Raw genomic sequence first — 25,124 nt, forward strand, 5'->3', positions numbered from 1 at the left:
TTAACTAGTCAGAGGGGCTTAAACAAAGCCATGTGCAGGCAATGTGACGGTCCTTTGAAATGAAAACCAGAAAAAGAAAGGGGCAAATGTCAATAGGAAGATTAGAGGCTTCTAATGCAGATTAGATCAGATAGTCCTGAAATGAAAATTAATTCTCGTGATAGCACACTAATGCAAGGTATTTTAGGAGAAAATGAGCCGCAGCTGTGAAGCACTCAGTGGACTCCCCCCATAATCCCCTCTTAACAGAACCACTCTCCCTGCAAAGATGAATGGAGGGAAAAAACACATGTACAAATTCAGTGAGTACATTATGCAAGAGAATTTATGATACACAAAAGCAAACGGGCTAAAATATCTTTATTCTGTGGACTGAAGAGTGGCTTGCCAGAAAGACCAGGAAACATGATGAGTGTCTCTGAGTTGCTTTGTCACCTGATGACTTATGCAATGAGGTCCTTCTCTGGTCTTATGTGGGGCAGGAAGCTGTTAGCTAGACCAAAAGCTGGATGCCTGCTCCCTGCCTATGGACTCCACGTGATTTCGGAAGACACATTTGACCTGCTAATCAAGAGCAGTTTAACATTCTATAGTGGACTAGTGTGTACTGAAAGAACCTATTAGGAAAAGGGAAATAGAGCGCTGTTCCGTGGCTGCTGAGAGTTTGTCAGGTCTTTCTTTCCTAGATCATGCCTTTGGTGTATATAAAACGTCATCACCGTACCTAAGGCCATCACGATTTTCTCTTATATTATCTTCTAGTTCTAAGTTTTGTATTTAGGTCTATGCTCCATCTTAGGTTTGTTTTGTGAAGAGTATAAGGTCTGTGTCTAGACTGATTGACTGAAACTGATTCTTGCATGTGGATGTCCATTTGTTCCAGAACCATTTGTTGAACAAATTATCTTTGCTCCATTACATTGCCTTTTCTCCTTGTCAAAGATTAGCTGAGTACATTTATGTGGCTCCTATTTCTGGCTCCTATTCTGTTTCACTGATCTGTCTATTCTTTTGCCAGGACCACACTGTCTCGACTATAGCATTACAATAAGTCTTGAAGTTTGGCATTGTCGCTCCTCCAATTTTATTCTTTCTTTTCAGTATTAAATTGGCTCTTCTGGGTCTTCTGCCTCTCCCTGTGAACTTCAGAATCAGTTTGTTGATATCCACAAAATAATTTACTGGGGTGTTAATGGGATTGCATTAAATACATAGATCAAGATCAAGTTAGGAAGAACTGTCATCCTGAGAATATTGAGTCTTTGTACCCATAAACATAGAATATCACTCCATTTACTTAGTTCTAATTTCTTCCTTCAGAGTTTTGTAGTTTTTCTTACATAGATATTGTATGTATTGTTAGATTTATATCTAGGTATTTCATTTTGGGGGTGCTAATGTAAATGGTAATATATTTTTAATTTCAACTTCCACAAGCTCATTGCTCGTATATAGGAAAGTGACTAGTTTTTGTTTACTAACTTTGTATCCTGAAACTTTAATACCATCACGTAGTATGTCTAGGAGTTTTTTGTCAGTTCTTTCAGATCTTCTATGTAGACAAACGTGTCATCTGCAGCGACAGTTTTATTTCTTCCTTCCCAGTGTGTTTGTCTTTCATTTCCTGTCTTGTTGCATCAACCAGGACTTCCAGTATGATATTGAAGAGGACTGGTAAGAGGGGACATCCTTGAACTGTTTCTAATCTTAGCAAGAAAGCTTCTAATTTCTTACCCATAAGTATGATATTAGCTGTACGTTTTTTTGTGGATATTCTTTATCAAGTTAAGGATATTGAATTTTGAATCATGACTGGGTATTGGACTTTGTCCAGTGTTTTTAGTACAACTATTGATATCATTGGATTTTTCTTCTCTAGCCTATTGACATGATAGATTTTATTAATTGATTTTCAAATGTTGAAACAGCCTTGCATAAAACTTGGTCATGGCACACAGCTCATTTTATACATTGTTGGGTTCGATTTGCTAATATTTTGTTGATTTTTGCTTCTGTGTTCACAAGAGATCTCTAGTTCTTTTTTCTTATAATGTCTTTATCTAGTTTTAGAATGAGTTAGGAAGTATTTCTTCTGCTTCTATCTTCTGGAAGAGACTATAGATAATTGGTATAATTTCTTCCTTAAATATTTGGTAGAATTTACCAAGTGAACTCATCTACTTTCGGGTGCTTTCAGTTTTCGATGGTTGTTAATTACTGATTCAATTTCTTTAATAGATATAGACCTATTCAGATTGTATATTTCTCCTTTTATTTCTCCCTAGTGGTCCCCAGGCTTTGAAAGACTTTTGTCTATAACTATCTTTTCCATTTTTCTCAAATCTCACTAAAAAGTACACAAGTACACAAACCACACTAAGAAAATAAAATTCCAAACAAGAAACACATGTTGATACAGACCTATTATTATGCAATTTTCCTTTAAAAACGCAATATATACCTAGTATTCAAATAGTTATTGCTTATTTCATCATTCATAGGAAGTCCTAAAGATATATAATGATCTGATTGCTCTTTGATAGAGTTTTAATAATTTATAATACATAGATAACACATGGGATATACCAGGTACTGGTCTGTTTTGTGTAAATCAAATCATTTGTACCTTACCACAAGACTCTGAGGCAGATACTATTGTCACTTTCCTTTACAGATTAAGGAAACCAAGAGAGGCTATAATATCAATACAAGAACTTGACAATATCAGGTAGTGCCTGACTCTCGCAACCCCATGGACTGTATCCATCTGACTAGTTTTGAACCCCAGCCATCTGGCTCTAGAGGCCATTACCTTGACCTTTACATAGTAAATCTGTACAAATAGTTTATTGTTATATACGTACTTTTCCAAAAAGAAAAACCTTTGTGGGGAGGAAAAAAAGCTACTTGCTAGTGCTATTAAGATCTAAGATAACTGTAGTTCCTGGTTAGAAAATATTAGTTTTTGATCAATTAAATACAGAAAAGTTGAATTTTGTGTTGGCTCAGATCTCTGATATGTATTTGGTCCATAATAGGTCCTAAATGGGGAAAAAAAAAAAAAAGAAAAAGGAACAGCAGGCCATGAAACTGTCTCAATAAATGCTCAAATCAGAACATGTTTTGATCATTTTTATTCCATATTTAGCTCTATTAAGCACTATGAATTTTAAGAAGGGGGAGATTATGCTGTTTCTTAAAATATTTGGCCTCAGAAACTTTTTTTCCCACAGTATCTAGCAGATTAGCAGTTTTTCAAATGCATTTTAAATAAACTGATTATATTATGCAATATTGAAGAAATTCATGTTCATATTACATGTGATATTTAAGAAATAGGGTATAAGTTAAAGTCTTGGGAAATATTATTCCCTGCTGAAAAAGAAAACTGAAACACCTCTCATTCTTCAATTTCTTCCTTGGTAGGTCCTTCTGAAACCCTCAAGTTGGAAGCCACTGGGGATATAAGACCATTTTAACAAAGGAAGCACTTACTTCTCCACAAAGCATACTGCCCTCATACCTTGTTCAATCTTAAAAAAAAAAAAAAAAAAATCTATTGAGCATCTACTATTTACCAACAATTTAAAAAGAGAGTGAAAGTGAAGTAGCTCAGTCATGTCCAACTCTTTCCAACCCCATGGACTGTAGCCTACCAGGCTCCTCCATCCACAGGATTCTCCAGGCAAGCATACTGGAGTGGGTTGCCATTTCCTTCTCCAGGGGATCTTCCCGACCCAGGGATCAAACCCAGGTCTCCTGCACTGTAGGCAGATGCTTTACTGCCTGAACCACCGGGGAAGTCACAGTTCCTAAGCTCAAAAAGATAAAAATAACAAGTAAATAGCCAATAATAAAGTAGTGTGATTAGGTGTCACAAAATGCTATAAGAAGGGGAGTCAGAGAAAGCTTTCCTGTTCAAAATATGGTGAAGGGAGCAGCAGGACCAACGGCAGTTTCACCTGAAAACTTGTGGAAGTGCAGCCCTACCCCAGACCTACTGAATCAGCCTCCACAGGCATAAGCTCCCCAGGTGACTTGCTCATACAGTAGAGGTTTTGAAATACTGGCCCAAACTGCCTAGTAGATGCAGAATTAGACAAGAGAACAAATTTAAGAACTATTTGGAGGGAGATGTGACTGTACTCATTTAGCATAATTGTTGAATAGATAATGTGGGAAGGAAGGAAAAATCAATAGTGGAATTTAAACTCTGGGCAACTAGCCTGATAGAAATTAATACTACTTCCTAAGATAAGAGGCACAGGGGACAAAAAGGCAGAGGAAAGAGATGAGCTCTGTTTTATTTATGAGTTTGATTTTTACGTTCTTATAGGACATGAGGCTTTTCAGAAAACAGCTGGAAATAAGGCTCTGGAACTTAGAAAAGACATCTAGAGTCATCAAGATGTGCTGGAACAGATCGGCTCACTCTAGACTGTACTTCCCAATGTGGTAGCCCATAGCTCACTGAGCACATGAAGTGAGATTAATGTGATTGAGGAACTGAATTTTTCAATTTTAGTCAGTTTTAATGAATTTAAAAGTCAAAGCAGTGTAAAATGTTTTTGCAATAAATACAACTTTATTGTTTTGGTTGTACTATATTACCCTTGCCTGGAAAATCCCATGGACGGAGGAACCTGGTGGGCTGCAGTCCATGGGGTCGCTAAGAGTCGGACACGACTGAGCGACTTCACTTTCGCTTTTCACTTTCATGCATTGGAGAAGGAAATGGCAACCCACTCCAGTGTTCTTGCCTGGAGAATCCCAGGGACAGAGGAGCCTGGTGGGCTGCTGTCTATGGGGTCGCACAGAGTTGGACACGATTGAAGCGACTTAGCAGCAGCAGCAGTACTATATTTCACCTTAGCCTTTCAAAATTTGGCATCCAAACTGCGATGAGCTGTAAATACAAAATACACACCAGATTTTGAAAAGTTCATTAAAAAAAATGAAATGTCATTAATTTTAAAATTGATTACATATTGATATTTTGCATATATTAAATATATGATTAAAATTAACTTATTTTTTAATGTGACTACTGAGTGAGTGAGTGAGGTCGCTCAGTCGTGTCCGATTCTTTGCGACCCCATGGACTGAAGCAGGCTCCTCCATCCATGGGATTTTCCAAGCAAGGATACTGGAGTGGATTGCCATTTACTTCTCCAGGAGATCTTCCCGACCCAGAGATTGAACCCGGGTCTCCTGCATTGCAGGCAGACGCTTTACCCTCTGAGCCACCAGGGAAGTCTAATGTGGCGCCTAGAAAGTTGTAAATTATGGCTTACATTATATTGGAAAGCATTGCTGTAGAAGTATATAGTGTAAAACATGGAGGGATTCGGACAGAATTCCATGGGTCTTCATGGGATGCTATAAGTAGACAGGTAAGACAAAGCTCGATCATTTTAAGAAGGATATGATTAAATAGGCAATGCTAAGTAAGATTAAGATTGAAGTGTCCAAAGAGGCCAATAATGATTTTGTGGATTAGTTTGAGTGTGCAAACTAAGTCAGATTGCAAAAGGTCGAGCTATTAAGAAAGTAAAGCTAGCAACTCCATTGAGAAATGTGTCTGTGAAAGAAGAGTGAAGCAAGAGAGGGAACAAATATGTCACAGAGGGCTTTTGGTTTGATAGAAGAGGCTTAAATCTGTTTAAATGTTGTTGGAAAGGAGCGAAGAGAGGGATAAGATATAAGAGAGAAGGGGGATACTGAAAGAGATCTCTGAGAAGTTAAATCGGGATGGCCTTTCGGACAGGGATGATCCTTGGGTATGGGAAAGAATACCTCACCCATAGTGACAGAAGAATGGAGAAGAGGAAGGTTCAGATGCTGGGCTGCAGGAAGTGGAAGCATTCCCATCTGATGGTGTGTACTTTCTCAGAAAGTGACTAACTGCCAGTGGATGAGCGGGATGTAAAGGAAAGGAATTTTATAAAAGGAATTCTTTTTTTTTTTTTTTTTTTTAAATAAAGGAGGGCATTTAAAAACTGCTGTGAGGGATCTGATCTCCTTTTGGGGATATAGAAAGCTGGATAAACAGATGCTACCAAACTTACAATGAACAAGCAGCGAGTTCACAGCCTTCTTGAATCCATCCAAGTACTGATATTGTAGAGCAACCAACCGAAAACACAGGTGCGGCTTACCACATCCTACCTATCACAGATTCAAGAAGCTCAGAAACACAAGCAAGCTTAAAAAACAAAACCACCTGGCAAATCATTTGCAAACTGCTGGAAACAAAAAAACAAAGGGGAAATCGTAAAAGGCACTCCAAGAAGGAAAAAAACAGTGGGTGGCAAGTGAGATGGGAGAGTTTATCAAAAAACATAAGGTTGCTAAACAGCACTACCAACCAAGGTGAAGTCAAAGACTGGTTACAAAATTTTTTAAAAAAGAAATCATCAGTGGCCTTCTCTAAAAAAAAAACCAAGTACAAGTGGTTGGACTTCAGAACTCAGGACAAGGAATGGGATAAGGGGACTGAGTATCAGTTCTGAATATATGCTAAATAATTAGCGGAAGTAAAAAAATGCCTGAGAACATCTAACTCTACAGGCTACAAGAGTGCAAAACGATATCACACTATACTTTCAAGAAACAATGTGTTTAGTGTAATTTTTTTAACACTGATTCCTTCTAATGCTGAGTGGAAAAGGATGCAGTGCATTGTACAATTGTGAAGGGAAACTTCTTGAGGTTTTCCCAAAAACTAATTAAAGAGATTAGGCTGGTTTCAACATATAAGTATTTGAAGGATCTTTTAAATCAAACAGAAATTGGCAAGCAGCAGTCACTACAATTCTGCCAGCATACTTCTACAAGCATATTTTAAACACAGCCACTGCTGAATAGTAGTCCTTCTCTCAATTTCCATGAATGTGGGCTAGAAAACAAGTAAAGAAGATGAATAAAGTGCATAAGCCCTAAAAATTTCCCATGCTCGGTCTAGATTTAACACATGACCACTATCATAATGATCAAAGGAAAAACTCATCTTGAAATTGGTATGAGCTAGCTTCAATAACAAAAATTTATTTAAGAAAAATAGAACCTGTTAAAGGACAAGTGTACTTATTAAACTCAAAGAAACTCAAAAAAAAAAAATCACAAACCCTTCTATCAGCTCTATGCAATCTCTAGTAAATCACACATGGCTTATGAATACATTTTAATAAATAAAATGAAAGGAGATATCCTTAAATGTCACAAACTGCTCATAATTCCATGACCTGATGTATTATTAAGAGCTAACTAAAAAATTAAACTAATAACAAAAAAACAAACCCAAAATACAGAAACTAAAGACCACCACTCTAACTTAGGCAATAAATGTAGTAGTTTATAAAGATTTTCTTTTTAAACTGTGGGTGTTTTCTTAAAGGACTGAGAACTGAAACAAACTCCAACTTGCCCGTGACTTGCAGACACAGACTTAACTTACATCGATAACTTAACATACAAAACAAACCATCTTAAATTAATGCCAACCCTTATAGTCTAAGGGTCTGGTTAAACCAAACAAACTGGTCTAACATTAACCACACTCAGGTTTATGTGTTTTAAAAACCACTGACTTCCAACAGTGTATCCCTGCCTAGATGATCCAAGATGAGCTCTGGCTCCCAAAGCCTCTCCCATTAGAGAAGTCCCCTTGTTGCCTCAGTTTACATTTTCCCTTGCTGCAGCAGAACTTTGAATAAGGGTGTGCTCCCAGTGGTCTTTGTGTTGCAGAGCTTAACAAGTTTAGATCCCACTGGGATCCTTGCTACTCTGGCCTAGACCCTCAACTGGATGGGAATGTGCACTTCTAAAAACCCTTTCATTTCCCCCTAAGAGTCACCCTTATGCTAAAATTGAATTCAATGGTTTCAACTAATTCTCCAGTGATGGGTTTTTGGGTTTGTCCTAGGAATAAATTCCCCTGAGACTCTTGGCCTATCCAACTAAATACATACTCTTTTTCCCTGGTGAAAAGTTAAAAGTCGCTCAAGTTGTGTCCGACTCTTTGCAACTGCATGGACTACGGAGTCCATGGAATTCTCCAGGCCAGAATACTGGAGTGGGTAACTGTTCCCTTCCCCAGGGGGTCTTCCCAACCTAGGGATCAAACCCAGGTCTCTCACATCGCAGGCGGATTCTTTATCAGCTAAGCTACCAGGGAAGCCCAAGAATACTGGAATAGGTAGCCTATCCCTTCTCCAGGGGATCTTCCTGACCCAGGAATCGAACCAGGATCACCTGCATTGCAGGCAGATTCTTTACCAGCTGAGATACCAGGGAAGCCCCTGGTGAAGGTCTGCCAAATCTTTGATTCATTGTTAGCCGTCTCGCCTGTCTATTGTCTACAGTACTGCTACGTGTCTAAAAAAGACCATAGAACATAAGACAGCCACAGACCCATTAAACCTGTCCTCCAAGCTTCTTTCCAAGAACCGGTAAGTTCACAAGGTCTTGACAACTTGGCATCATTTGGGCAAACTTTTAAAAGTTTGACCTTTTTAAGATCATAAATCAATACACTTCAGTCTTGTCTGTGTGTGAAAAACTGGCCCTGGGAGAGATATTCTCTTTATATTCTCCCTGTTGAGGGACTAGGAAACTGCTGAGTAATGACTAGAGACTCACAAAAGCAGTACTTTCCCTTTTAACTGAAACAAACTGTTTGTCCTATGGTTCATTTCAAAAGAAACAGAACTGCTAACAGAACTCTTCCATTTTCTCAGCCTGCATATACCTTTCTCCATGACAATTTCATCAAAGCCAATTTAGAATTACAAGTGGCCACTTCGGGAAACTTGCTCATTTAAGAAGTACATTAAAAACCAAAAGAGGAATGAATCAGATGACAAGGACTCTTAAAATCTACAGGAGCTCCTGTTCTGATTGGTTTGTATGACATGTTCACACAAATCTCAAGAACTAATTCAAGAAACTCCAAAGGGAAGGGGAGAGGCTTCTAATCCTTTATATTTTGGGCTCCTCTAAGGAAAATATTTCTGCTTCAAATGTAGCAGGAAAACACTTTAACTGCTATTAGTTAAGCAAATAATTACAAGAATAAAAGCAAGGCATTCAGAACTTCTAAATGTAATTTAAAATCTTTTAAATTTGATTTACGTATGCAGGTTAATAAATTTGTATTAAAGAAAAACTTCATTAACTACACCTGAACACAGATGACTTTACAATTAGAGTTAATTAATAATATCACTTTTTTCCCTTATCACAATGTAAAAATATTCAAGTTTGTACAAGACTAGTGTTGTTTTTTTTTTCCATGCCTTAAAGTTTCTAAATATGTAATACAGGTTTTATGGGTTAACAGTTTTCCACAAATTATTACTACAAAAACCTAAAATTGTGCTTAACAAAATGGAATGGTTATAATAAGTATCTTTTGAGAGAGATTAAATTTGTGCAGTTCTTATGCTTCCATTAAGACTTCTTGCATCAGCCTAATTTTAAATTTCCAGAGCCTTAGTTATCTTTAAGAATATTAACAAGTATAGGGATTTCTCTGGTGATCCAGGAGCTAAGACTCCTTGCCTCCAATACAGGGAGCCTGGGTTTGATCCCTGATTGGGGAACTAGACCCACATACTGCAAGGAAGACCCAGTGCAGCCCAATAAAGGAATATAAATTTTTTTTCAAAAAAGAGAGTATTAATTGATAATCCTGGATAAGTAGAAAATATAATTTTACTATACATGTGCTCTTATTTAATACCTGGAAATACTAGGTTAAAAAGGAACCTCAGATTGCTGGTATGAGAATTTTTGAAAGAATATTAAAAAATTTGTGTAGGTAACAGGATGTCCATGCAGAGTAATAAACACTTTTTCTACACAGATAAAGAAAATTTTGTCTTAAAAGGTGTCTGATTGTGTTAAGACTATAAAACAATACTTTTGGTAAAGACCAAGAGTATACAGGTAGAAGGTTTGAGGGGTGAACTTTGTCTGGGTTTATAATGAGCTTGGGAATGATTAATAAATGTCTTAAAACTATTGACAAAGTTGGTTTAATATGAGTGTATTCACAAGGGTAGGCTCATTAAATCATTACTAGATGTTACATAGAAAATAGATAAAAGTGAAATTAGTTTTCTTATAAGACAGCAAAGCTATCTGTGCTGAGAGTTTTCTTCTATTATGATTAAAGAATACCCCTCTAATATTTTGATATACTCAAATCATTTTTGAAAAAAGTTCCCCACTTTTGAAAATATTGAAGTTCCTAATAATCTCAGTCACATATTCTTTGATCTTTTATGCTTGTGCACCAAGATTAACAAAAGTAGGCTATGTTTCAACAAATGGTATTGGGACAATTGGATATCCACATGCAAAAGAATGAAGGTGGAGCCCAACTTCACACCATTCACAAAAATCAACTCAAAATAAATCAAAGACCTAAATGGAAGAGCTAAAAATATACAACTCTTAAAAGAAAACACAGGAATAAACCTTTACAGATTAATAGAATGTCTTTTTTTGAATATGACACCAAAAAAAAAAGTGACAAAAGAAAAGACAAATTAGACTACACCAAAATTAGAAACTTTTGTGCTACAACTATTACTCTTATCAAGAAAATGAAGATAATTCACTGAATGGGAAAAATATTTGCATAATTATGCATCTGATAAGGGATTTATATCCAGAATATACAATGAACTATTATAACTCAACAATAAAATGACAAATAACCAAACTAAAGAAGGAGTAAAGGATCTGAATAGACATTTTCCCAAAGAATGTAAAAATATGGCCAACAAGCACATGAAAAGATAATATTATTAGTCATTGCATGCACACTTATGTGTGTGCTAAGTTGCTTCAATTATGTCTGACTCTCTGCAACCCACCAGGCTCCTGTCCATGGGATTCTCCAGGCAAGAATACTGGAGTGGGTAGCCATTTCCTTCTCCAGGGGATCTTCCCCACCCAGGGATCGAACCCTCATCTCTTGTGTCTCCTGCATTCCAGGCAGGTTCTTTACCACTAGCACCACATGAGAAGCACGTGTTCACCTGAGGTGGATTCATGTTGATGTATGGCAAAACCAATACAATATTGTAAAGTAAAAAAATAAATAAATGACAGCCCCTCACCAAAAAAAGAGAAGTTATTAGTCATTAGAAAACTGCAAATCAAACAGGAGATACCACTTCACATCCATTAGAATGGTTACAATCAAAAGACACAATAACTAGTGTTGTCAAGGACATGGAGATAATGAAATCTTCCTATACTGCTCATGAGAAAGTATAATAAAAGCTTTGGGAAACAGTTTAGCAATTCTTTATAAAGTTAAACATAGTTACCATGTAACTCAGTGGGGCTTCCCTGATAACTCAGCTGGTAACTCAGCTCCCTACTCAGCTGCCTACAATGCAGGAGATCCCGGTTCAATCTCTGGTTCAGAAAGATCCCCTGGAGAAGGAAATGGCTACCCACTCCAGTATTCTTGCCTGAGAATCCCATGGAGAGAGGAGACTGGTCGGCTACAGTCCATGGAGTTGCAAAGAGTCAGACATAACTGAGCGACTAAGCACACAGACATATACTGCTCACAGCAAAGCATAATAAAAGCTTCGGAAAACAGTAGCAATTCTCCAAAAAGTTAAACATAGTTACCATAGAACTTAGTAATTCCTCTTCTGGTAACTGAAAGCAAATATTCAATAAGAATTATACATGAATATTTACATGAACATTACTCATAATAACCAAAAACCGGAAATAACCCAAATGCCAACCAACATACATACAAAATGTGGTATAATCATACAATGTAATATTATCAGTAATAAGAAAGAATAAAGCTCTGAAACATGCTATAATAAGGATGAATTCTGAAAAATCATGCCAACTAGAAGAAATGAGTCACTAAAGACCACACACTACACGATTCCATTTATATAAAATATTCAGAAAAGGCAAATCCATGGTGAAAGAAAGTAGATTCATAGTTGCTTGCAGCACTGGGGATCCTAGAGGCTGGAGATTAACCACTAATGGTCACAGAGATTCTTTTGGGGAGATGAAAATGTTCTAAAATTAGATCATGATCACAGTTGCACAATACCATTAACATACTAAAATAAACATTGAATTACACACTTTTGAGTGAATCTGATGAGAATTATATATTAGTAAGGTTTTTAAGCAGGCAAATGTTGAAAGCAAGTATACACACAAAAGTTACATAGAAAATGCAAAAATGAGTAATTATTTGATCATTCCAATAAATCCGTAAGTCTAAAAACGAAAATGTGTTTCAACTATGGACCTACAAGGACAGCCATTCTCTAACAAAATTTTTGACTGTCAGTTTTCAATTAATACTTCATGTATTGCATTTTGATGATGCAAAACCAGATAGTAGTAAAGTAGAACCTATTAGATATATACCTGAAATCTAGAATCCATATTTAAAAGATGGATATGCTCCAGGTTCATACATGACAACTCATGTATAGGTAGTTAAATTCAGAAGACAATGCCCTTATTAGGTACAGTTCAGTTCAGTTTCTCAGCCGTGTCCAACTCTTTGTGACCCCATGAACTGCAGCACTCCAGGCCTCCCTGTCCATCACCAACCCCCAGAGTTTACCCAAACCCATATCCATTGAGTCGGTGATACCATCCAACCATCTCATCCTCTGTCGTCCCCTTCTCCTCCTGCCCCCAATCTTTCCCAGCATCAGGGTCTTTTCAAATGAGTCAGCTCTTTGCATCAGGTAGCCAAAGTATTGGAGTTTCAGCTTCAGCATCAGTCCTTCCAATGAACACCCAGGACTGATCTCCTTGCAGTCCAAGGGACTCTCAAAGAGTCTTCTCCAACACCACAGTTCAAAAGCATCAATTCTTTGGCGCTCAGCTTTCTTTTTAATCCAACTTTCACATACATACATGCCTACTGGAAAAACCATAGCCTTGACTAGACAGACCTTTGTTAGCAAAGCAATGTTTCTGCTTTTTAATATGCTGTCTAGGCTGGTCATAACTTTCCTTCCCAGGAGTGTCTTTCAATTTTCATGTCTTGCAATCACCATCTGCAGTGATTTTGGAGCCCAAAAAATAAAGTCAGGTACTGTTTCCCCATCTATTTCCCATGAAGTGATGGGACCAGATGCCATGAGCTGTTTTCTGAATGTTGAGCTTTAAGCCAACTTTTTCACTCTCCTCTTTCACTTTCAAGAGGCTCTTTAGTTTTTCTTCATTTTCTGCCATAAGGGTGGTGTCATCTGCATATCTGAGGTTACTGATATTTCTCCCAGCAATCCTCATTCCTGCTTGTGCTTCATCCAGCCTAGCATTTCTCATGATGTACTCTGCATATAAGTTAAATAAGCAGGGTGACAATATACAGCCTTGACGTACTCCTTTTCCTGTTTGGAACCAGTCTGTTGTTCCATGTCCAGTTCTAACTGTTGCTTCCTGACCTGCATACAGGTTTCTCAAGAGGCAGGTCAGGTGGTCTGGTATTCCCATCTCTTTCAGAATTTTACACAGTTTATCATGATCCATATAGTCAAAGGCTTTGGCATAGTCAATAAAGCAGAAATAGATGTTTTTCTGGAACTCTCTTGCTTTTTCCATGATCCAGCAGATGTTGGCAATTTGATCTCTGGTTCCTCTGCCTTTTCTAAATTCAGCTTGCACATCTGGAAGTTCATGGTTCACATATTGCTGAAGCCTGGCTTGGAGAATTTTGAGCATTACTTTACTAGCATGTGAGATGAGTGTAACTGTGTGGTAGTTTGAGCATTCTTTGGCATTTACTTTCTTTGGGATTGGAATGAAAACTGACCTTTTCCAGTCCTGTGGCCACTGCTGAGTTTTCCAAATTTGCTGGCATATTGAGTGCAGCATTTTCACATTATCTTTTAGAATTTGAAACAGCTGAACTGAAATTACATCACCTCTACTAGCTTTATTTGTAGTGATGCTTCCTAAGGCCCACTTGACTTCACATTCCAGGATGTCTGGCTCTAGGTGAGTGATCACACCATCGTGATTATCTGGGTCATGAAGCTCTTTTTTGTAGTTCTTCTGTGTATTCTTGCCACCTCGTTAGTATCTTTTGTTTCTGTCAGGTCCATACCATTTCTGTTCTTTATTGAGCCCATCTTTGCATGAAATGTTCCCTTGGTATTTCTAATTTTCTTGAAGAGATCTCCAGTCTTTCCCATTCTACTGTTTTCCTCTATTTCTTTGCACTGATTGCTGAGGAAGGCTTTTATCATCTCTCCTTGCTGTTCTTTGGAACTCTGCATTCAAATGGGTATATCTTTCCTTTTCTGCTTTGCTTTTCACTTCTCTTCACAGCTATTTGTAAGGCCTCCTCAGCCAGCCATTTTGCTTTTTTGCATTTCTTTTTCTTGGGGATGGTCTTGATCCCTGTCTTCTGTACAATGTCATGAACCTCCATCCATAGTTCATCAGGCACTCTTATCATCAAAGCATGAAAATATGAAACACATATTTGAGTTTACTATTTTCTAACTATTCTAATATTCTAATATTGAGTTTGCTATTCTAATAATGAGTTTGCTATTTTCTAACTATTCTAATAAAGTCCCTTACTATCTTTTAAAATTTTTTATTCAGTATTCAGTGACTTACAAGCATTTTAAAAAATAGATCCATTGGGCACAGATGGTAAATGATATTACTATTTTTCCCTGTAAACCAATATAGATATTGTCTTAAACTATTTCCTGCCTTTGGATATTTTTAACTCAAGTTAGTATCTTGTCTCCTCTGACAACTCTCTTCTGATTTTCCCTTTCCCATATTGAAGCATAAAAATACTGTTGTTACCTGAACTCTGGGTTGCTTTATGGAGAAAACAGTAATAGGCAAAATTAAGTCTGTGTGACTCTCTACAAATTTTCAATAATTCAAAACTATTCTAAAAGCTCTTTTTAAAAATCAAACTTAAAAAAGTTGACACATCAAGAGTTCAGCTTTCCTGTATTAAACTGTGTGTAAGTAAAAATTAATAAAATGTTTCAATGTGTCTTTGTTCCTTCAAGCTGCTATAACAAAATAACCACAGACTCAACACCGTAACAGAAATGTGTTCCTTACTGTGCTGGAGGCTAGAGGTCCATGATCAATATGCCAATGTGGTCAGTGGAGGACCCTCTTCCAGCTCACAGACATCTCTATATATCCTCACATGGCAGGAGGGACCTTTGGGAGGAAACTGGTCTCCTCAGAGTTTAAAGAACAGTTATTAAATCTTTTTACTTTGGAATTTGACTCTAAACCTGTCAAATTCCACTGTGAAAGATTTAATAGCTGTTCCTTTAAACTCCTGAGATCAATTTCCTCCAAAAGGCTCCTTATAATTTGAACTTCCCTCATACTATTAGCCCCAATCTTCACTATTGCAAAAACTATACTACAAGTCAATAAAGTACTTCTGCTGTAATCATTACAACACTGTCTGCTAAACCAAGTGTACCAGGTTGGAACTTCTCACCATACTGCTCATTTTCTCCAAGATTTTCCAGACTTCTGTGCAGAAACTAAGCTCCACTAAAAATGTGTCCACCTCAAGGAACGATTATTGGCTTACTCCTCTTATGATAATATATTTCTGATATTATCTGTAACCACCAGGAATTGCAACATCAACACCAGGCTTTTGTCCACCTCTTATAGCTAAACAATCTGCCTGCCAATGCAGGAGACACAAGAGACACAGCTTTGATCCCTAGGTTGGGAAGATCTCCCGGAGGAGGAAATGGCAACCCACCCCAGTATTCTTTTGGGGCTTCCCTGATGACTCAGATGGTAAAGAATCTGTCTGCAATGTGGGAGATCTGGGTTTGATCCTTGGGTTGGGAAGATCCTGTGGAGAAGGAAATGGCAACCCACTCCAGTATTCCTGCCTGGAGAATCCCATGAACAAAGGCTACAGTCCACAGGGTCACAAAGAGTTGATGCAACTGAGCAACTAACAACACTACACCCAAATTGGGTATGACTACCTACTCCAACAGCAAGAACAATACAATCAGAAAAGTAATCCAAGTTTTGCCTAATCCTCTGCTGTGGAAGCCCAACAAACCAGTTTAAATACACTAACCAGGGCTGTCATGGACAATCACAGTCTTTATAACCTCTTGGCAAGCCAAGGGATAGTTTGTATTTAGTTAATACTTACTGTTCTCTCCATAAAAAGATCACCAGACAGGTGAGATCCTGGTGGTATTTGGTCAATGGGAATCACCAGTATAAGTCAAAGGTCTTCCTCTCAACGAGACACAAAGGCTTTATCTTCATACATAAAAGTAATAAATCCTATATTCTATATAAAAGTGCCTAACATTATCAATATTAACCTGAACAATATTACAGGAATTTTGTCCAAAATGTATGAATTTGCCGATATAAAAAAGTGCCAACCAACTTGTTAACCGAAAACTTTTTTTTTGGCTGCACCATGAGGCTTATAGGATCTTAGTTCCCAGACCAGGGATTGAACTCCAGGCCACAGAAGTGAATGATCCTAGTACTAACCACTGAACTGATAGGGAACTCCCCTGAAAAAACTTTTACTCTTAAGAACTACTAACTGAAAATAATTTCTCCATATGTAAAAATGTATAATGGATATGTTTTTCCAAAAATCTCCAAATTTTGATGTTTGATTTTCATTAATTATTCTAGCAAATTCCACTGTAAATACAAATGAAAGATTATAATGCAATGCTTTTGGTACGCTATTGTGAATATGCTTTATTTTTAAGTAAAACATGAATCATAGCCCAAACAAACTGTTTTACCTCTTGAATATTTTAAGCTTAAGGGAAAAGAGTCATTAATGATGAACATGTTTTCATTTTTTAATGTTTTTAATTTTTTATAAAGGTCTTAATTAAACTTCATAGTCACTAAGCAGTTTTTAAACTTAGGCTTCATTGATCCTTTCGACTTCATGCTTTCAAATAGTCATTATCTTCAAAACATGACAAATTTCAGAATCCATTAAAAATTATTTTATTCAAATTATGTTTTCCAAAAGAGAGGGTTCTGTGCTAGTCGTCTTTGAAAGTTTTCATACCTACAAAAGAAAAAACATCTTTATAAGAAATTTAATTAGACTCTTTTATAACCTGACAAATAACTCATCAAAAAGCAAATAACTTTACATGTTACTTCTAAAAAGCCAAGATTAAGAACCTAGAAAGTTAAAAAGTTAATTTGGTAGCTTAATTATTAATGTATAAGACAGCAAGCATAGTGATTTAACTGGCTGTATCACAAAGCACACATCATAATATATTTTATTATCTTCAGTAAATCTGAGAGCTGGAAATGACCTAAGAAAAAATGAAATCTAACTCCCCCACCCTCATTTCATAGATCAGAGTGATTTGCTCAAGGTCACATAGCTACATGATAACAAAGCTCAAATCTAATACATTCCAGACCAGTCCATGCTACACCATGCTACCACTTCTCAACAGTCTCCTTATGTACCTCCCTAACACCAGCATATTCAAAGTGAAAAGAAACATCTATAAAAGAGAAACAGAGAAAAGCTGAAGAAACAGATTTATTAATCATTCATGTACAGGGTACAGTATAAACCACTCTGATGTCTTATACATGTTTATTTTAGATCAAGACTTCCTAAATTTAGGAAAAGAAGTTTTCATTGATATTTCAAGCCTCATATAGGGTACTTAAAATTCAAGTGCATATATATATAAGATACAGACCTTAATTGTGGTCCCTAAAACATAAGCAACTGTATTTCCTTGTCTTTATAAACCCAAGATGTCTACTATATAACAGAATATTATTTGGGGCAGAAATTTTTCCTAATCTGAACTCTAAAGTACATACTATTTATCGCATGCAAATGTTAATGTAGGCTGATATCCACTATAAAAGAAAATGTTTAAAAAAAAAAAAAAAAGAAAATGTTTAAAGGTCAAAGAAGAAATACATTCACAAGCAAAATATATATGGTTACTTAAAGCCTTAATATAAGAGCTACATAATCCCCCATACCATTTCAGAACCACATTTGCTGGAATGAACATTTCAGATGGACTTGGTGTCATCTGGGCCTGAGAGACAGCAAATGATGAAGCAAAATTGTAGAAGTTGTCCAGCATCTTTTGTGTGAACTAAAAGTTAATAATAAATAGATTAATGGGTTGTATTAAATACTGAAATATTTAAAAATACTAAACTCCAATATTTTTAATTTGAAATGTCATTGCAGTCACTTGGTTTAAGGTCAAGGAGTTCTAAGTCTAATGCTGACCACTAAGGGAAGTCATAAAATGACACTAGGGCACAAAAGCATAACCATCTGCCTTTAGTACTATCTTTATATCTCAAAGAATTTCTATGACTTTCAACTATTTTTAAGTTTCTAACAAATTCATTTTATTAAAAAAAAAAAAAAGATAAAATTTTTTTTCCTTCCAAATATCTTCTTTTATCTCCACCTCTGGAGATTCCCCTCTCCTCAAATACCACCCTGGTCAAATCAACCTGTTTCCTCATTCAAAATACTAACCATATTTAAAAAGTCTTTTTCTTCCCAGAAAAATTTTTTAAAAGTATAAAAAAGGAGCAACTGGTTACTTGCCATCAATTACAGAGACGATCTATCTCCTGGCCTCTTTGCTCTCACTGACCCTCAAATGGGCAAATCCACTAACACCCTCCAGGTCTCCTTGGTAGAAGCCAGAAGCACATGGATTTACATTTCTTGAGCATCAAATGGGTTTAAGTACTAAACCCAAAATTAATGAACTACTAACAATAATAATACCTTTTATTCACTCAAAAATAATCTTCCGAACATCACTTTCTCAGATACTCAAAACTAGCCATGAAGATTCTTGCTGTCTCTTTTCTACATGAGAAGAAACATGTTAACATGATTTTTATTTAATAATATAGAGATAATTTAACCCAAGAGACTCTGTTAAGGTACTTGAACCAATATGAGAGTTCAGTAAGAGCATGGACTAAAAGTTAAGTATCAAGAGAAAAAAAACCAATAACAACCTTCCACACAAGCAACAAAAATTTTTAAATGTAACTTTAAGAAGAGCCAACTCATGACAGAAAGTCTGTAAGATACCTAGGGGAAATGCTAAGACAAGCTGACAGTAAGATATTTGTGGGAAATATTTTAAGAGTGTATTGACAGACAAGAAAGAAAACAAATAAAAGGACTTTTTTTTAACCACACTGAGTGGAAAGATACCATGTGTTCATGAATGGGAAGACATAATGTAATAAAGGCACATTAAAACCTATAAATCCAACGTTATTTTCAACTGCATTCCAACAAGATATTTCATGGCACTTGACAAGCTGATGGTAAAATTATTATGGAAAATACTCAGGCCTGTTTTGATGATTAGGAGGGTCTTGGCCTACCAGATATAACTGGCAAAGGGACAGGCAAATTAACTGGAATAAAATGGAGAGCCTAGAAACAAACGTAAGTACATGTGACACATGGCATACAACAAAGATGCTATTACTCAATTGAAAAAAAAAAAAATGTACGTGGGGACTTCCCTGGAGGCCATGGTAAGGAATCTGCCTTGCAGTGCAAGAGACACAGGTTCAATCCCTGGTCAGGAAACTAAGATCCCAATGCGAAGCAATTAAGCCCATGAACCACGACTACTGAGCCTGCAAGTATCAACGGGAGATCCCACAGGTTCCAAGGAAGATCCCACAGGCCACAACTAAGGCCAGACACAGCCAAATTAATTCATTTAAAAATAGGGACTGGGCTTCCCTGGTAGTTCAGTAGTAAAAAGAGTCCACCTGCCAATGCAGGAGACACGGGTTCAATCCCTGATCCAGGAAGATGCCACATGCCACAGAGCAACTACGCCACAAATGAGCCCACAGTCTGCAACTACTGAAGTCTGCAAGCCCTAAAGCCTGTGCTCCACAACAAGAGAAGCCGCCACAATAAGAAGCCCATGAGCTGCAACTACAGAAAAGCCTGCTTAGCAATGAAGATCCAGCACAGTCCAAGATGAACAAATAAAAAAAAATTTTAAGATGTATTTGCTTTAAAATAAAGAGTTCCAAGAGGAATGTTTCCAAGACAAATTTTAAATTGCTATAAATATATATAAAGATAAGGGAATTTATATTTGGAAGAGTTTGGGCATAAATTATTAGAAATGGAAAGACAGAAATCCATGCAAATGAAAAAATGAGGAGTTTATTAACCAAGAAAAATAAAAAGTTATATAGGACAAGAAATATAATCATAAACTCATAACACATGGCTCAGCTCTGAAAAATATTTACCAGGTTATAATACTGAAAATTTGGAATCTTGAAGATTTATATTGGAAAAGAGGGGAGAAAAGATACCTGTATATGCTGGGAAGCAGAAGATTAAGAGAGCTAAACCATGCTGGGCTTGTGCTTATCCTCAGTCACTCAATTGTGTCCGACTCTGTGACCCCATGGACTGTACACCACCAGGCTCCTCTGTCCCCGGGATTCTCCAGGCAAGAATACTGGAATGGGTTGCCATTCCCTTCTCCAGGGGATCTTCCCAACCCAGGGATCAAACCCAGGTCTCCCGCATTACAGGCGGATTCTTTACCATCTGAGCTACCAGGGAAGCCCTTAAATCATGTTATGTATCTATAAGTCAATGGAAAATACCTATAACAAATAAATCAATAAAGACTCAACAAGTTTCTTCTGACACATGGACGTAAACACAAGAAGAAAGGGGGGGGAAAGGTGGGATATTGAAAGTGACTGCTGCTGAGGAGCAGAATATTAAGAGGTACAACAGAGAACAGCTGTTTTGCATGTAAAACGGATTTTTTCAATCATGTGCTACTGATAAAAACTAAAATCAAGTAAGAACAACTAAAGGCATAAATTACATACAAATTGTACTATACATATTTTGTGGGAAAAAATTTTTTTTTTTTAAGTACTGAAATACATAGGATACATAAAGTTAGAAGAGTAGTTACTTGGACAGAGAAAAAGAGAAGCAGAGAACAGCGGATTATAACACTTTATATAACTTTTTAACTAGTATAAAATATAGCAAAATGTAACAGTTAAATCTAAGTGGAAGACTGTGTGGATGTGTGAGCGCTTAGTCGAGTCAGACTGTGATCCCATGGACTATAGCACGCCAGGCTCCTCTGTCCATTGGATTTCCCAGGCAAGAATACTGGAGTGGGTTGCCATTTCCATCTCCAGGGGATCTTCCCAACCCAGGTAAAGAACCTGGGTCCGCTGCATTGCAGGCAGATTCTTTACCTTTTGAGCCATTAAGGAAGCCCAGGAAGATACACGGAAGTCTTCAAATATGCCCCACTATAAAGAGAGCCCTACAAGGTCAGGTACTATTTTATTTTGATACCTGTTTTTATCTATTTGCTCTTTAAAAATGCCTGGCACACAAAATGTACAAAATAAATACCTGTGGGACATACTTTTCTGTATATTAAAATATTTCATAAAAAATACATGTCTAATTAAAAGGTCAAATAATTTATTATAAAGTTAAAATGTCTTCCTACCCCTCTCCAGGGATAACATCACTTTGGCATGTATTTTCCAGACATTTTTCACATAAAATTTATATGGAATAACTGTTGAGTATTGCTTCGTAACTTACTTTTTTCAGCACAGTTTATTTTTAAATTACTGACAAAAATTTTAAAACCCAGACTCTGTCATTCTTAATCTGGCCCATTCTCCAGAGAGTGCATGACAAGTTGGCTCTTAAATTCACAGCCACAGTTCTTAAAAGTATGCTGTCCAGCAAGCCCAGAGGCTTCCCTAGTCCATTCATGCCCCTCCTCTCCTAGAGGACTTATTTAGCGATCCTTCTGGTTTAGACTGCACTGGACTGGGTTTCCATGCCCTCCTCCAGGGGATCTTCCCAACCCAAGGACTGAAGCCAGGTCTCCGACACTGCAGGTGGATTTTTCACCATCTGAGCCACCAGGGAAGCCCCTGGTTTACATTTCCAGTATTTCCTTCCCCCTCAATCTTAGCTGATGATCTTGCTTCCTATTTCACTAGAGAAGGAATCGAGAGAGAACCTGCACAAGTTCTCTTCAGCTCGTTTACTAACCTGCTGCATCTCTCTGTTCATACTGTAAACATTGCCCGTTATCCTTTCTATTACTTCCTAATACAGTCTACTTCCTACTCAAGGATACCACTTTCACAAGTCTCCCCACTCTCCTGCATCATCAATTTTTCCCTCACAAATGCTTTACTGCTGTCAAACATGATATAGTACCTCCTATTAAAAACAGAAAAAAAAAAATTTCCTTGTCCCCACAGCCCTCAAGCAACCAGACCACCCATCTGCTGTCCTTTGTAACAACATTCACCAAGAGTCATCTATGGTCACTCTCTCCATTTCCTCTTCTCCAAGTCACCCAACCTCACTCCAAACTCCCTTTCCATCTCTGTGAATTCTTGTCAAAGTCTTTAATGACTTCTACCTTGCCAAGTCCAATAGTTAATTCTTAGCCTTCATTTACTTGATCCCTAAGTAGTCAATACTACTGATCACTTCTTCCTTCTTAAAAACCAGTCTTGAAAATTGTATACATCTTATGTTGAGTTGGTTCATCGTGTTTTTCAGGTCTACTATATCCTTCTACTTCTCTGTATACTCATTCTATTAAGTTTTGAGTTTGATATTGAAACCCCAACTAAAAATCTTTTATCTACTTAAAAAAATAATTGTAATATATAGTGGAAATATATATAACTTTGTTATTTGTATTTTCCAAATCTCCTGTAAATGTGCTATCATATCTTAATAATTTAAAGAGGTAAAAAAAAAAGTACTTCTCTTCCAAAATACCATTTGCGGCGGCGGCGGGGGGGGTCTCCTCCTACTTTGGGTGTTCCTTTCCTTTTATTCCTCCTTATCTCTTAAGCATCTCAACTTTGAAATGGCTCAAGCTCTGTCACTGGCCAATTTTTCTGTTTATAGTTATTTCTCAGTGATCACATTTCCTCTACAACTTTAAATACCACCTCTATACTGATGGCACCCAAATTTTTCTCTCTCATGAACCTGCCACCTCCAGCTATCTAATAGGCATCCCAAACACAGTACAACTAAAACTCAACTCCTGATTCCACTCCCAGCCCATACTAGTTCTTTGCACAACATTCCTGTGTTCCAGCTCCTGGAACCAGCATCCTTAGAGCTACAGTTGATGTCTCTATCTCAGACTTTACATGTGATTCACACTGTGAGACAGAATTGGCCCCATATTCAAATTATCTCCATAAGAGATATCAACTACTTTTCACCACCTCCATTTGTACTCCTTCATTAAACTCTCACCAAGATTTTCACAAGAGGCTCCTAACCGCTCTTTCTCCTTCCATCTTTGCCTCATTACAGTTTCTCTCCAAAGATGCAAAAGTGATCCTTTAAAAACGTAAGTTAGATCATATCACTCCCCTGCTCAAAACTTTATGTACTGTCCTCCAAAAAGAACTTAAGCCAAAGTCCCTACAAAAGCCAATGAGATTTCATATATGGAATCTCATTATGGGGGAGCAGCTGCCCCATAATCTCCAACTTAATCTCCCATCTCTCCCCCTTGCTCACTCTACTCCAGCCACAAAGTTTCACTTTATTTTTCAAACATAACAGACTTCTACCACTGGGACTTTGTATTAGCTATAACTCTGCCTCAATCATTCTCCCCTTCAGGCCTTTACCTAATAGATTAAAAGTCAACCCTTATGAAATTATGTGATTTTAAGCAACATGAGGACCAGAATCTTGCTTATCATGAGGTTCACAACTGTATACCCACAGCTATGCATATTAATTGTGAGAGGAAACAGGGGGAAAAGTTAATATTTAAACTCATTTTAAAAAATCACTGAGCTATTTTATCACTGTAAAAACTAAGTATCATCAAAGCACTTATGAATTTTAAAATACCTATATAGAAGGGAGACAAACTGAAAACATTCATGGAAGCCAGTAATTTATGTCATATGTGTTCACCTTCATTTTTACATGAATTCTACCACAAGCTGTTTTATGAAGTATATAATGTGATTTGTAAACTATTTTAGAAAATGAAAGGCGCATTCCATTACCTGAGTGAATGAGTCAACTGAGGACACAGCAGCATTACCCACAGGAGTCTGCTGAGCCAGGCTGTCCAACAATTCCACTGAAATCCCAATCTGAGCAACAGATGGGGTTCGGACAATATTCATGGTTCCAAACGGGTGTTGGCTTCCTTCTCCTGAAAGAAATTAACATGTGCCACATGTTTCAGACTTAACTTGTATATATGTATAAACTTCTTCCTAAAGATGTGAAGAACCGCTGATTTATATGCACTAAGAAGTTCTGTCACGTGAAAGTTTGTCTTTTCTCAGATAAATGTAAAAGGATGCCTCTGTGTGTTTGTGAGCATGTATGTGTTAGTTGTTGTGCCCGACTCTTTGTAACCCCATGGATCGTAGACCAACACCAGGTTCCTCTGTCCATGGGATTCTCCAGGCAAGAATACTGGAATGGGTTGCCATGCCCTCCTTCAAGGGATCTTCTCCACCTAGGGACAGAACCTGGGTCTCCTACACTGCAGGCAAATTCTTTACCATCCAAGCCACCAGGAAAGCCCAAAAGCCTAGTTCTTACCATATTAAGAAAACTGAAATTTTCCCCACCAGAAAAATAGCTGTTATTTTTCTAAAAGCTTACAAAATTATTACAGCTAGAAATGGAAATTAAGGGAGTAAGACAAAAATAAATGAGAATTAGATAAAAGATTCTCAATGCTGTGATGAAAGGATATCTTTAAAGATTTTTAGAATTAGTTTTCATATTTTCTGATTATACAAAGAAAGAGCTCTCAATTGCCATTATCAACAATGACATGGCATATTTTACTACATGTCATGACTCACACCACTCAACACCTGAATATTATCAAATAGGCAATAAAGAAATTTGCAACTTATTCAGAAAATAATTTTCCACTTCACAATATATCATTTATAAATATATATATATCATAAATTGTATGTGTATTTGATATACCTGATCC

The 25,124-nt window shown here is 37.0% G+C and overlaps 1 protein-coding gene across 1 annotated transcript in view; it reads right to left on the minus strand.

The window, feature by feature from the left end:
• Window positions 1-17,021: 17,021 nt before the first annotated feature.
• Window positions 17,022-25,124, minus strand: part of HIKESHI (heat shock protein nuclear import factor hikeshi) — a 32,736-nt gene continuing 24,633 nt past the window's right edge. Inside the window, exons 3-5 of the mRNA XM_052662159.1 lie at window positions 24,166-24,317; window positions 18,058-18,176; window positions 17,022-17,101 (exon numbers count right to left, since the gene is read on the minus strand). Of these exons, the coding sequence (XP_052518119.1) occupies window positions 17,047-17,101; window positions 18,058-18,176; window positions 24,166-24,317 (326 nt within the window). The 3' untranslated portion in view covers window positions 17,022-17,046. The remainder of the gene's footprint in view (window positions 17,102-18,057; window positions 18,177-24,165; window positions 24,318-25,124) is intronic.

The sequence above is a fragment of the Budorcas taxicolor genome, chromosome 25, assembly GCF_023091745.1.
Source record: "Budorcas taxicolor isolate Tak-1 chromosome 25, Takin1.1, whole genome shotgun sequence".
Taxonomy (NCBI): Eukaryota; Metazoa; Chordata; class Mammalia; order Artiodactyla; family Bovidae; genus Budorcas; species Budorcas taxicolor.